The 13591-nt window shown below is 41.3% G+C and overlaps 1 protein-coding gene across 1 annotated transcript in view; it reads right to left on the reverse strand.

The window, feature by feature from the left end:
* Nucleotides 1-13591, reverse strand: part of BFSP1 (beaded filament structural protein 1) — a 53289-nt gene that overhangs the window by 17878 nt on the left and 21820 nt on the right. The window contains exon 3 of the mRNA XM_006116388.4: nt 32-127. Within this exon, the coding sequence (XP_006116450.2) occupies nt 32-127 (96 nt within the window). The remainder of the gene's footprint in view (nt 1-31; nt 128-13591) is intronic.

A 13591-nucleotide genomic window follows, 5' to 3' on the forward strand; every position in this document is an offset into this window, starting at 1 on the left:
TTCCGGGAGATGGGGAATTCAATGTAATTACCTTCTTGTACCTGTCCTTTGTGGCATTAATGTCATCCTGCAGGAACTGAGATTCAAGCTGAAGTTCCAGATTACATAGCAAAGCTTCATCTGCTTCCTGCAATGCAGATAGACACAATACTTTCAGTACTGGCTTCGGGACCACTAAGAATAGAGGAACCACTTACCCAGAAAGTATATCATTTGACATTTGTAGCCACCTGTGCTGAGAATTAAAGACTTCTGGGAGAAACAAAGGTTTGATGAAACCAACAAACAATAAGCTGTTTGATCCATTTGGCTTACCCATGCTATATACTATTTTTCTAAACAAAGCTAAATAAAGAGAAACAGTTAATATATTTCATATTAACTATCATTGCTCGTTCCTCATCTGCTTTATGACAGCTGGAAGACAAGGAATAAACACTTTATGAAATACCAATCACTGAAGCTTGCAGTGGTGTCTGATTCTAAGCAAGAGGAATCAACAATATAAGCCACTGACGTCTCCAATTTTTATGACAGTTTGATACATTGTGACACTTAAAATACCCAAATTATAGAAGATACCAGCATTTTGTGCCAATCTGAAATTTTTCATCGCTTCATCTTGTGACATCTCACATGTGATAGAATTGGATTTTTCTGTTACATTTCTGGGGCTAATCACTATTAAACATGGTAGCTCATAAAAACTTAAAAGGCAAATTTTGGGTCAAAAATTTAAGAAGGAAGAAGAGCTGTAATGTCCAGTTAGTCTAGGGACATGAATACGAACTTGAAATAATCTTTGTGATTTATACCCGAGTAACACAGAGCAGAATCTGGCCCACTATCTAACTCCAGTTTCAATTCTAAGAGGTCACTTGACTCATTACTGTGTTATACTATTTTAAAAAGCCCCCAAATAAAAAATACTTCCAGTAACTTTAAATTATGCAATACAAAGTAGGAAGCTTTATGAGAATTTGAGACTGCTATGTAATACCTAGCTTTTAAATAAATATATCATGCACCAACAGAGTGAAAGCTTAGTTTCTGATAGGACTCCTAGGTATGGCCAGTTGAATCCTGTTGCAGTTCCCTAGTACTTAGTGGTTCCAGTGACATTTTATAATTTACTTAAATGGGGGTGTTTTCATGAAGCTATACATGCAATATGAACCTCATGCAAAACCCATTAATATCAAAGAAAGACTCTCACTGATTTCAATGGACCTTGATTGTGATACTTGAGTTGGCTGAAATTCACCAGCACAACTGAATTGGCATATACAGAAGACAAGTATATTCCCTACAGCGATTAAAAAAAAAAGTGTAAAAATATGGTAATCTGGCCCTTGAGTAAAACCCTGGCTCCCACTGAAGTCAATGGCAAAATGCCTGCCTAGTTCAGTGGAGCTAAGATTTCACTCCCTGTATTTTGGATAATTGTTTACGCATAACTTTGTGTCGGGAAATCAATACTGACAATGACTGTGACCAAATGTTTGTGGGGAAGGCTCTGAAGAACACAAGCTCTCTGAAAACCCTGAGACCTTTTATTCATCATGAAAATACAACCCTTTGCAGACTTTCTCTAAGGTCAAGGATTATGTTATGATATCACAAAATCCCATGTATTTTCAGTAGCTCTTATCCAAGCGAACAAAGTACATCTTCAGAAGGAGAAAAGCTCTTTTCTCAGTTGTTTTTGCAATTTGCTTACTCTCTGCATCTGACACCACTTGGTATATAGCTTTAGTTTCCTGATACAAGTAGGCCATTCTACCTGCTGTATCTGTGCGTCTCTGATGCAGCAAAAGCAAAAACAAATGTTAAAATACATGAATATGTGACTGTAAATAAAAAATATGACAGTGAGTCTCGAAGGCAGCTAATAGCTGCAGGTGCATTTAATTCATATTTTCACATCTAACTACATTTCAAGCTGATGATGTCTCTTTAGTTCTATCATATCAGATTTTAAGTGGTGCTGCACAGCAATAATTGTCAACTTTGTAGCAACTTTGGGGTAGCCATAGGTGCTAAAATCAGTACTATTTCATGGGCCTGATCTGATTCTGATCTCATCTAGACTAGTGTAACACCACTGGCTACAGTGTGGTCCTAAATTTTTAGGCCTCACTCAATCAATGCTTTTAAGCATATGTTTAATTTTAAGAACATGAGAAGTCCCATCCTTATTCAACAAAGCACTGAAACAAGTTTTAAGCGCACATTTAATTCCTGATGAAGTCAAGGTGACTCACGCATGTGCTGAAAGTTAGCATGTTCTTAAAAGAGTCGTTGAATCTGGGCCTTCCACCAGAGATCAGAATCAGGTCCCATGTGTCTGAGTTTATGAGATAGTTACATTAAAAAAGCACATGCTTTTTTCCTCTTGACTCATTTCCTCTTGACCACCCTGTTCATGCCAGCTCCTCAAGGTAAGGGCATGCTAGTGAGAAGGGAGAATACCTCTGATTCAGTACTTTTCAGTATTTGAGATAGAAAATGTGCATGACTAAACTACCAATTTCATACTTCCTAGTGCACAGGGGAGTCTCATCTACAGCATAAGGCAAGAATAACTTCATTGACATCAACAGTGCTAGACTGGATTCACTGAGATCAGAATCAGGCCCCTTCAATATAATTGGTTTTGTCCTAGATGATAATCCCAAGGCTCATGACTAGTTTTCGGATAGGCGTGTTCTACTTCACACGAATCCTATCCTGACACAATTCAGTAGTCATCAAGGGAAACAAAGATCTGATCTACACTTAAAAATTAGGCCCATATAGCTGTGGTGCTAAGGGGGTGTGAAAAATTCATACTCCTGACTGCCACTGCCAGGCCAATTGAACCTCTAGTGTAGATGCAGGGAGGGAGGTTGATGGACAAATACTTTCTTCAAACTAGCTAACAATGCTCGGGATATGCAGCTCCTACTGCAATGGGAAAAAACCCAACCTTTCCATCTCTGTGAGACACGTCTATGTGATGGCACAACAGCAACGTAGTTATAGCACTGTACCTAAGCTGCTGTACCATCTATAGTATAGACATGGTGGCTGCGTCTAGATTGGGATGATTTTCCGGAAATGCTTTTAACGGAAAAGTTTTCCGTTAAAAGCATTTTCGGAAAAGAGCGTCTAGATTGGCACGGATGCTTTTCCGCAAAAGCACTTTTTGCAGAACAGCGTCCATGCCAATCCAGACGTGCTTTTCCGCAAAAAAGCCCCGATTGCCATTTTCGCGATCGGGGCTTTTTTGCGGAAAACAAATCTGAGCTGTCTACACTGGCCCTTTTGCGCAAAAGCTTTTGTGCAAAAGGGACTTTTGCCTGAATGGGAGCAACATAGTATTTCCGCAAGAAGCACTATTTTCTTACAGTAGGAAGTCAGTGCTTTTGCGGAAATTCAAGCAGCCAGTGTAGACAACTGGCAAGTTTTTCCGGAAAAGCGGCTGATTTTCTGGAAAAAATTGGCCAGTCTAGACACAGTCGATGTGAATAAATAAATGACTATAGAGCAGTAGTCCCCACATTTTTTAGCTCTTACCCCTCCTTAGCCTGTTTGTGTCCCCGCACCATTGCCCCAGGCCAGGAAGACAAAGGGAGCCACGAGGCTGGTGGAGCGATGGTGGAGCCATAGTTGGAAGCAAGAGTGGAGCCTCTCCACCCTCCAGATTGGAGATCTCTGACAGAGTCACATGTGGCATTGACCCTGCATAAAGCACTGTCAAGTGCACAAAGTAAACAAACAGAAAATATGGGAACATATATTTTTCCTCATTGACTTCAGTCACAGTAACACTAGATGTTGCTTGTAACAATAGGATATTAAGGTGGGAGGGAAGGGGGAGAGGAGACAGATTTTAAAATAAATGGTGTCCCTTTAAAACTCACCACTTTCAGTTATCACAGGTAAATATATGGCAGAACAATCAAATCATGTGCAGCAAATGAAACACTAAACTCTCTCCCTGGGCAACCCATGTGACTGTAGTGAAAGAAGGATTTCCTTTTTCACATGCACAGCAAACTAATCCCCAGGGCTGATAATGCTATTCAGCAATGCGTTGATGCTTGCGATTTTCATTATCCCAGTCAGTCATCCAGCCAGGTTTGCTGATGCACCATTAAAACCACCATGAACTTTTTTGACACTGGAGCTGGTTAACTGCACTGCGAGCAAACACTGCTAATTAAAACAGACCATGCCCAGAATATTCTAAACCAGTCGTCAGGAATTTGCGGAACATTAATGCAGCCTTAATGATTTCCCATCCAGAGAAAGATCAGTACAACAATGATAGTGTTAGGAGTCTTGTGGGAGAAGCAGATATCCCCAATTAGCAGGTATTTTTGTATTTAATGAGCAAAATTTAGTCTTCAGCTTTTCAAATGTTTGCCCAAGGGAGAAAATGCGTTCAGTTTTTCTTTTTAAATAAGATCGATTTAGCAAAGCATTCTTTGAACCTTCACGCTGTAGTAAAACAGCACAGCAGCCAGTTATTTTCTTCTCAACTTTCATTATTCTGTATGTGCATTTAAAGAAAATGACTAGCTTTAGATACTGACTCCAGCAGTGATCAAGAACCCAGATCTTCAATGGGTATTTAGAACTTAATTCCCATTGATAAATACCTTTGAGCATTAAGGTCATTTTTCAGGCAATAGCAGTGACATAGGACAGGTCAGGTACTGTGCAGAACTGTTGTTTAATGCTTCCATATGCCGATGTGTCTATCTATCTATCTATCTATCTATCTATCTCTCTCTCTCTCTCTCTCTCTCTCTCTCTCTCTCTCACACACACACACACACACACACACACACACACACACACACACACACAGAGGAATCTTCGAGAAGAATACACACATATATCAGGCTTCATCTTGGGTACCATGCGCAGAACGTAAACTGCAAAGCAGAATGGATTTATCTTTCTGAGTAAAAGCCACTTCATTCCTACATCTGTACATTAACCTGAATGTACTCAAACGCTAGTTTAAGCATAATCTGATAGATAGGGGGCTAGTTCACTGATAAATATGGATAATTCAATTATGTCAAATGCCAGAAATTTGCTCTCAGCATAATATACATCACATATCTGCTATGTCCCCTGCTGTAGGGAATACTGCCGTCAAGAGCCTGCTAAAATGTATAATATCCTCTATGTAATTTGATATAATGGAGCATAATCAGTGGCACAGAATTTTACAACACACATACATGTATGGAGCAAAGGGTTTGCAAAATGGCCTTCATGACAGGGCTTGGATTCCTGCCTTTTTTTTTTATAGACAGAGGAACAAAATTTATAAACAACTCATTCACTAAAGTGAGCCTCTTTTCCTATTCCGCAGAAGCTGCAAACACACTGTGGCTGCGTCTAGACTGGCAAGTTTTTCCGCAAAAGCAGTTGCTTTTGCAGAAAAACTTGACAGCTGTCTACACTGGCTGCTTGAATTTTCGCAAGAACACTGACCATCTCATGTAAGATTGTCAGTGTTCTTGCGGAAATGCTATGCTGCTCCCATTCGGGCAAAAGCCCTCTTGCGCAAATGCTTTTGCGCAAGAGGGCCAGTGTAGACAACGCGGTATTGTTTTGCGCAAAAAAGCCCCAATCGCGAAAATGGCTTTCTTGCGCAAACCGCATCTAGATTGTTATGGACGCTTTTCCGCAAAAAGTGCTTTTGCGGAAAAGCATCCGTGCCAATCTAGACGCTCTTTTCCGCAAATGCTTTTAACGGAAAACTTTTCTGTTAAAAGCATTTGCGGAAAATGATGCCAGTCTAGACATATCCTGTAAGTGTGAGCTTTTTTAAGCGTCTTCGTTATCTTCATTATTCAGATGGATCAGTGAATGTGGCGTATGACATGAACACATTTTCTCCTAAAGATTGTTTGTGACCTGGTTGCCTCTGGGAACATTCCATGGCTCATAGTTTGCTGCCTGTGCTTTGGCCTCTTTGTCACTTTATATTGTTTTGGGTCCCTGATTGTGTTACCTAATAGTTATGATCACTTGTGTCTGTGTATGAGATGCCATCTTCACTTGCACTCTGGGGACTTCCAGAGCTAAATGCATAACCTGAGCAAGAGCTCTCAATCTACAGCTCCAACAGACTCTGCCACAGGGGGAGACCTCTAACACACATTTAAAATTTGGTAATATAAAGGAAGTTAGTACAGGAGTTCTCAAACTGGGAATTGTGACTTCTCAGAGGGTTGTGAGGTATAATATGGAGGGTCATGAGCTGTCAGTCTCTACCCAAACCCCGCTCCACCTGCAGCATTTAGTGTTAAATATAAGAAAGTGTTTTTGATTAATAAGGGGAAGAGGGAGAGTCTCATTCAAAGGCTTGTTATGTGAAAGAGGTCACCAGTTTGAGAACCACTGGTTAAGAGAAGTTGTATCTGCTCTCTCTCTCTCTCTGGCTATGTCTACACTACAGGCTTCTTGTGCAAGAAGCTTTTTTCAGAAGAAATCTTCCACAACAACTTCTTGCGCAAGAGAGCATTCCACACTGCAAAAGAGCATCAAAAAAGCGATGCACTTTTGCAAAAGAGAGTGTCCAGATTGCATGGTTGCTCTCTGGAAAAGAAACTCTGATTGCTATTTAGAGAATGGCCACCAGGGCACTTGTGCTTTTTTCGATTGCCTCTTTTTGCTCAAAAAACCCCTCTTCCCTGTCCACACACATCTTTTTGGGCAAGAGCTCCTGAGCAAAAAGGAGTTATTCCTTGTGGAAGGAGAAATACCTACACTGGAAAAACCCATCTGTTCTTTCGTTTTACTTGCACAAAAATGCACTTGAGGTGTGGATGCTCCACGAGTTTTTGCGCAAAACCAAGCAGTTTTGCGCAAAAACTTAGTAGTGTAGACCTAGTCTGTGTTCCCTCCATCTTCTCTTTTCATAGCTCATGTACAAGAGAAAAAGACGGCCACTATGCGACTTCCATGTCTGCTCACACTGTCATAGGTACCATGTTTCCCAGCAACACATTTGTTTTTTTCAGATTTTCGTAGGCTTTAATTGAAAAACAACTCTCTTGCAGTTTTTGCAGAAAAGCCAAATCGCTTTACCTTAAACAAAAACTTTGAGTGAACCTTTGTGAAAAATGTGTCCTCCCATCTCTGATCCCTGTGAGCCATCTCAAAATCAGACTAGATGGTCACTTCTGATTCTGTAGCACTACTGTCAAGCATGAGTATCTGACCAGCTGCTGAGTAATCTCCATGAAGGGTCTAGAGCAGGGGTGGGGAACCTAAGGCTTTGGAGCCGGATGTTAGGGTTGCCAGATACTTAAAAAAAAAAAACCCAAATGAACGTTGTGGGAAAAAAACTGGTTGAGCCAAAACCCCTCCCCCCCCCAAAAAAAACCATGATGTGACAGGGGAAGAATGTCACCACCGGCCTCCTGTCCAAGAAAAACAGAAAATACTGGATATTTTACATGTACAGTATTTTCTGTTTTTGTTTTTTTACAAGACAGAGGCAGTGAAAACCAGACTGTCCAGGCAAAAACCGGGCACCTGGCAACCCTACTGGATGCAGTCTCTGGCTTTTTTGGGTTTTGCTCCCAAGGTTCAGGGCTCCCTTTAGCACTGGGGAGCCCACACTGGTGCTCAAGTCCCCCCTTGCCCAAAGCCCCACTGCGGGGCTGGAGCACACAAAATCTACTAGCTTGTCCGCCCCCCTCCCCCCAGGCTCTTCTGTGTGAGGAGAAGGTGGGGAGTGTCTTTCTCCTTTTCAGTTGAGGCCACGTCAGTGAGGCTATGTCTACACTAAAGAGGTATCCCAGAAAAGCTCTGCCACATCCAGGGATGCGGAACAGTTTCTGAAAACACAGGCGTGTTCTTTCGGAAGCCCTGTATTCCTCATTTTATGAGGAATAAGGGATCTTCTGAAAGAGGAGGTTTTTCTCACATTTGGCCCCTGTAGACAGGCCAAATATTGGAAAAGCCTCTTCAGAAAAAAAAGGGGGGAAAGGTACGCAAATTGCAGTTCGCAATTTGTGTATCTTTTTCCGGAAAAATGACACGGTGTCGACACAGCCTGAGGTGGGTTTTTTTATTTTTTGCTTTCTTCTGACTTGTGTGTGGTCCCTGACTGATTTTTCTGTTGGTGAGTAGCCCCCGACCCAAAAATGGTTCCCCACACATAGTCTAGGAGGGAGCAGGAACTGTCTTCCTCAGGTGGCAGAATGGCTGCAGAGCTAATGGCTGCAGAGCACTCACTGATCACTATTTGTACCTGCTTGAAAGGGCAGGACTGGGGATCCATGCAGCACATGCTCTACCTCGCTCCCTACCCCATCCAATCCTGCATTGTCACCTGGGTCTCAAACCACATGATGAGGGTCATGTTGCACCATATTCCAAAATGCTCTCCCTGTGCAGTGGAACCATACTGATCCTGATGCCACAGAGACTTGGAAGTCTCTAGAGATGGGTCTGGATTTGCCTTTCCATTTGTGAGCTTATAAAACACCTGTAAAACTTGTTCTAAATGAGCTTCAACACATTAGCAAATTCTAAATATATGATCTCTCTGAAATATGCAGGAGAAGAGATGTTATAAAGATTAAAATGTAAATAAAATGGAAATAAAAAAGTACAAGTCATTCAAATGACCCCTGTTTGAGCAAAGCCTCTTCTGCTTTGCCAGAAATGAAATAGAAAGATGAAAGATTAGCAATGAAAATAGAGCTGAAGAAGGGGATAATCTGTTTTTTTAATTCAAAGAAGAAAATAAACAGCAAAGAAGAATAAATTAGATTTTTTTCTTAATTTCATATCCCTGGCTTTGAAAAATCTTTTTTAAAGATGTTAATGGACTTTCCAAACTCTTTTTCTTGCAAGCCATTATTTGTCCTCCAACTGGCTTAATTCTGTAAAGTGCACATGTGAGCCAATATTTTTGTGCTACAGCTAGAAAGAAACCATGGTAAGCTGACTACATGGTATTCATTTAAAAGAGAAACAAAATGTATGATTAGCATGTAAGTGGAGTCTTGTTGACAACTTGTGCAGAGATTCCAAACATAGAAGACAAATCCTTAGGAACACAGAAAGAAATCATGAAAGTATAAAGCCAACTACTCATTGAACCTCTCTAGTCCAAAACTCTCTGGTCCAGAAACATCCATTGTTCAGAATGATTTTAGTTAGCTGGATGTCCACTTCTCCTGTTTCCTGCCATCCTACAAAGTTTGTTTACAGCCACCAGTCCTAGCTCTCGGTGTTCTGTGCTGTTATTTAGCTCTAAATTACCCCTAAATGTCCTTTAACAGCTCAGTAAGCCGAGCAAGTGTTGGTAATGCTGCTAGACAATATTGACCTCCCGTAGTCTGGGAAATTCTCTGGTTTGGAACTGGTCAGGTCCCCAGGGTGCTGGACTACAGAGGTTCAACCTGTATTAGAATATGGGGCCAGATTCTACCATCTTTACACATATTGGGCCACAGCATTGGATGGTATAAATTGTCATGGCTACATTGACTTCTAAAAGTTACTACATTGATTTCCAAGGGATGCTCTGACACGTTAATCAGACCTCATTTGCTCAATGCAGGAATCATTGGGTGAAATTCGATAGGCTGTGTTATGCAAAAGGGCAGCCCAGATGCTCATCACGGTCCCTTTAAGGCCTTCAAACCTATACATCTATGAATTAGCTGGCACTTCATTTGTGCCAGAACTGAGCCCTGGCATCTCTAGGCTTGTTTTACATTAAGAAAAGAGTCCACAATTGTGAGCCCAATACCTAATTTCTTGAACCTCAGCACCAATTTCATTACAAATTCAGCACTGGAATCAGTGTAGGCAGCTAAGGATCTGGCCAGTCGAGCTTACGTGATACGTAAACCTACTGAAATTATTGGGAGTTCTCATAGAATAAAGCATTAGTCAATGTCTATGTATGACAGAATCCAGCCATTTTACACGGGCCTCAGAAAAGAGAAAATAGTTTTCTTCAGTGCACAGAAAACAGCAACCACTTGCTTTGATGAGTTAAGTGGGTAGAACTGCTGAGCTAAAAGGTACTCAATCTTTTGCCACTTCTGACACCTTAATTTTTTCCACTTTTACATCTTCTGCTAGCAAAGCCATTTTGTATTCAGAAGTAATGGGTGTACACAGCATTTTGTATTTAGAAGTGATGGTCTGTCACTAAAGCCAGACACAGAAAGGTTCAGACAATACAAGAGATTCTAAGGAAGGTAGCTGATTGTTACTGATTGCTCTGTAGCATTGTTCTCTATGAATGCATTCCTATTTGGAAAGCACAAGGATTTCTCTGGGGATACTTTGCTACGTTGGTGCCCAGGATACTTTAAAATGGGTGCAGGGAAAGCCAAACAACTGACACTAGGATTTTCCTTCTACTCTCAGCAATAAACCCCCCACATTTACTAATAAGAAAAATAGCTGGAATAAATTAACAAAGCATCCACGAATACATCAGTCTTTAAGTTATAACATTGGTGTCAATGTTGGTGTAGCCTACCTAGTTTTGTTGCCAGTAGCAAAGCAAAACTCCTATAGATCTCAAGTAGAAAAGGATTCCAGGAGTAGCCCCAATGTCTGCGCCTATTTCTTGGTTCTCTTGTCCCTTTCACATCCCTGTGATTGCTCACCCAGGAAAGTACCACTCACTCACCATGGGGAAGGGGAGCAGAATGAGCACTAAGTAATGTGGTTTGGAGAACACACGCTGATACCCAAGGGTGCTGGAACTATTGGTATATTCAGGGGTGCTGATAGCCATTGAACCAAACTGTAAATCCTGTATATAATGAAAACCATTGCAAGCCAGGAGGCGCTGCAGCACCCCCCAATCTACACCCCTAGTTCCAGCACCTATGGTGATACCCACCCTATTAATGCATTATATAACACTGAATGTGACTGGAGTGGTTGACTTAGTTTAGCAATACTGTGCCAGCTTCTCTAGGTTGGCTGAAGTTTGCTCCTCAACAGGCCCTCTTGTACAGTGCTCCTGATTCTCTCTTGCCAGGTAACTTGTGGAGTCACCTTTGCCTGTGCAGAATGTGTATGAAATGTTACTAAGTAAGCATGGCTACAATTTACACTCACTTTGCATTGGGATAAAGGGCTTCACAAGGTGCAGGGCAATGGGCAATCTGACCCCCAAGGTGGCAGAATCAGGACCTTCTTTAGTATCCCACAACTGGAAATACTAAGGCCTTGTCTACACTAAAGGAAGATTGCCTCTACTATGATCAGTCTTACGGCATTTGATTTAGAAAGTCTGATTAAGACTCACTAAATCAAACTTAGAGGGCACTCCCACTGGCATCCAGTACTTCTCCTTTTACTGTCCTGCACTGTGGGGACCCTATGAAGCTCGGCTTGAGGTAAGCCAACTCCAGGTATACATTCTACATAGTTGGAGTTGTGCACCTTAAGATGAGCTGCTGGTCTAATGTAGACCTGGCCTAAGATTAGTCCTGGAGTTCATGGCTCCAATACTCATGTCCTGCTAAGCTATGCTCAGGACAGGACTCAAAGAGAGAAGGAGAAGGAAAGGCAGTTTTTATAAAGGTGATGTACAGCATCATTGTAGGCTACTTGGTGTCCACCTGGCCACAGTCCCAAAGACCCACATTGAGAGGGGGAAACAGAACACCATCTTTCTCTTGGCCACTCTTGTTTCCCAGAGATGCAATCAGGTGTTGTGCAGAGATGCTATATTCATTCTGCATCCCTTCCCTCCATACACAGGAAATTCCTGGGTAGCCACACCCTCTGGCTTTATAGTCCCTTTATGATGGAAGAGAACAGGTCTAAGAATAGACCGACCTGAGAAGAGGATCTTGTTTATCTTTACTACATTGAATTTAAGATTCCTGAAAGAGAATAAAATAAAGGCTGTCTCCTTTATTTTAGCCCCCTTCACTGCAGATTACACCTCATCATTTATCCACAGAAGAGGCTTCAGCTTTGCCTGGTTCCCTACACACCACTCGGTGAAAAGGCATCAACTGCATTCTGTATAGAGCAAAAGTGGTTTCAGACTCTCCAGAATGGAGATTCCACCCTTTACTGCCTTCACTAAGATGGCCAGCAGTGCCAATATCTGTTCTGATGTGCACAAATATTTTTAAATGGTTCCAAATTAGATGATTCTCTAAAGAACCAGCAAACATGGGCAGGTCTGACTACTTTGCTCAGCCTTGATGGGCTCTGTTTCTGAGCTAAGTCTAGGCTATCACATATACCTTCTCCAGCACCATTATTGCAGGAATTTTTACTTTCTCTAAATCGGCTGGTAGAATAAGCCTTATAAAACAATGTCAGTGCTGCTCTCTAGCTGAGACAGCAAATATATGCATGTGTCTGTATAAACAGGTTGATTAACTAAGTTTTCCTGATTGAGTTTTAGATGTTCTGATCGTTCTCTCTCTACTTCATTAGGACTGAATGTAACGCTTTAAAACAGTGCACACTGAGGGTACGTCTAAACTACATGCCTCCGTCGACGGAGGCATGTAGATTAGACAGATCGGCAGAGGGAACTGAAGCCGCGATTAAAATAATCGCGGCTTCATTTAAATTTAAATGGCTGCCCCGCTCTGCCGATTAGCTGTTTGTCGGCAGATCGGGGCAGTCTGGACGCGCCGCGTCGACAAAGAAGCCTTTCTTGATCGGCACAGGTATGCCTCGTGAAACCAGGTTTACCTGTGCCGATCTAGAAATGCTTCTTTGTCGACGCAGCGCGTCCAGACTGCCCCGATCTGCCGACAAACAGCTGATCGGCAGAGCGGGGCAGCCATTTAAATTTAAATGAAGCCGCGATTATTTTAATCGCGGCTTCAGTTCCCTCTGCTGATCTGTCTAATCTACATGCCTCCATCGATGGAGGCATGTAGTCTAGACACACCTTGAGTGTGTTGTGAACAAACTGACCAAAGTGGCAAAGAATGTGAAGAACAGAATTATTTCATTTGTTTATATATCAGTGTTAGAAGTCTGGGTTAAAAGTAAGAGAAACTGGAAAGTCTCACAGATTAAAAGAAATTTGATATAATTAATATTACTTTAAAACCTATAAAGATAATTCCCACTACTGGAATGTTCAAAACACAGTTGCAACATGCAGAGGACAGACAGAATGGATTAATTTCCCAAAACCGAGAAAGAAAATATAGGTGAAATTGATTGGAATGGAAAATTTTGGCAGAAAAATGTGAAGGAAAATTGGGAATTATTTTAAAAGAGCTTAGAGATGGCCATCTTTGACTAAAAGCCCAATGTGGTTCAGAGCTGAAATGAAAGAATTAGAATATAAAACAATTTATAACAAAGGGCAAAATGAGAAAATATGTAGCAATCGATACACATTAGAGGTTATGAAATAGAGAAATGTGACAGGGAAGCTAAAGACATCAGGAAAAAAATGATGTCTGGCAGAGCTATGGCCAATAAAAAGATTCCTAAAATATATTTGAAACAAAAGAAATTCCAGTAATGATATAATTATAGGCCTATTATTAGATGGAGATTGGAAAATTGTTAATAATGATGCAGAAAAGACAAAAGTGTTTAATAA

This window comes from Pelodiscus sinensis, chromosome 3 (assembly GCF_049634645.1).
Source record: "Pelodiscus sinensis isolate JC-2024 chromosome 3, ASM4963464v1, whole genome shotgun sequence".
In the NCBI taxonomy this organism is placed as follows: Eukaryota; Metazoa; Chordata; order Testudines; family Trionychidae; genus Pelodiscus; species Pelodiscus sinensis.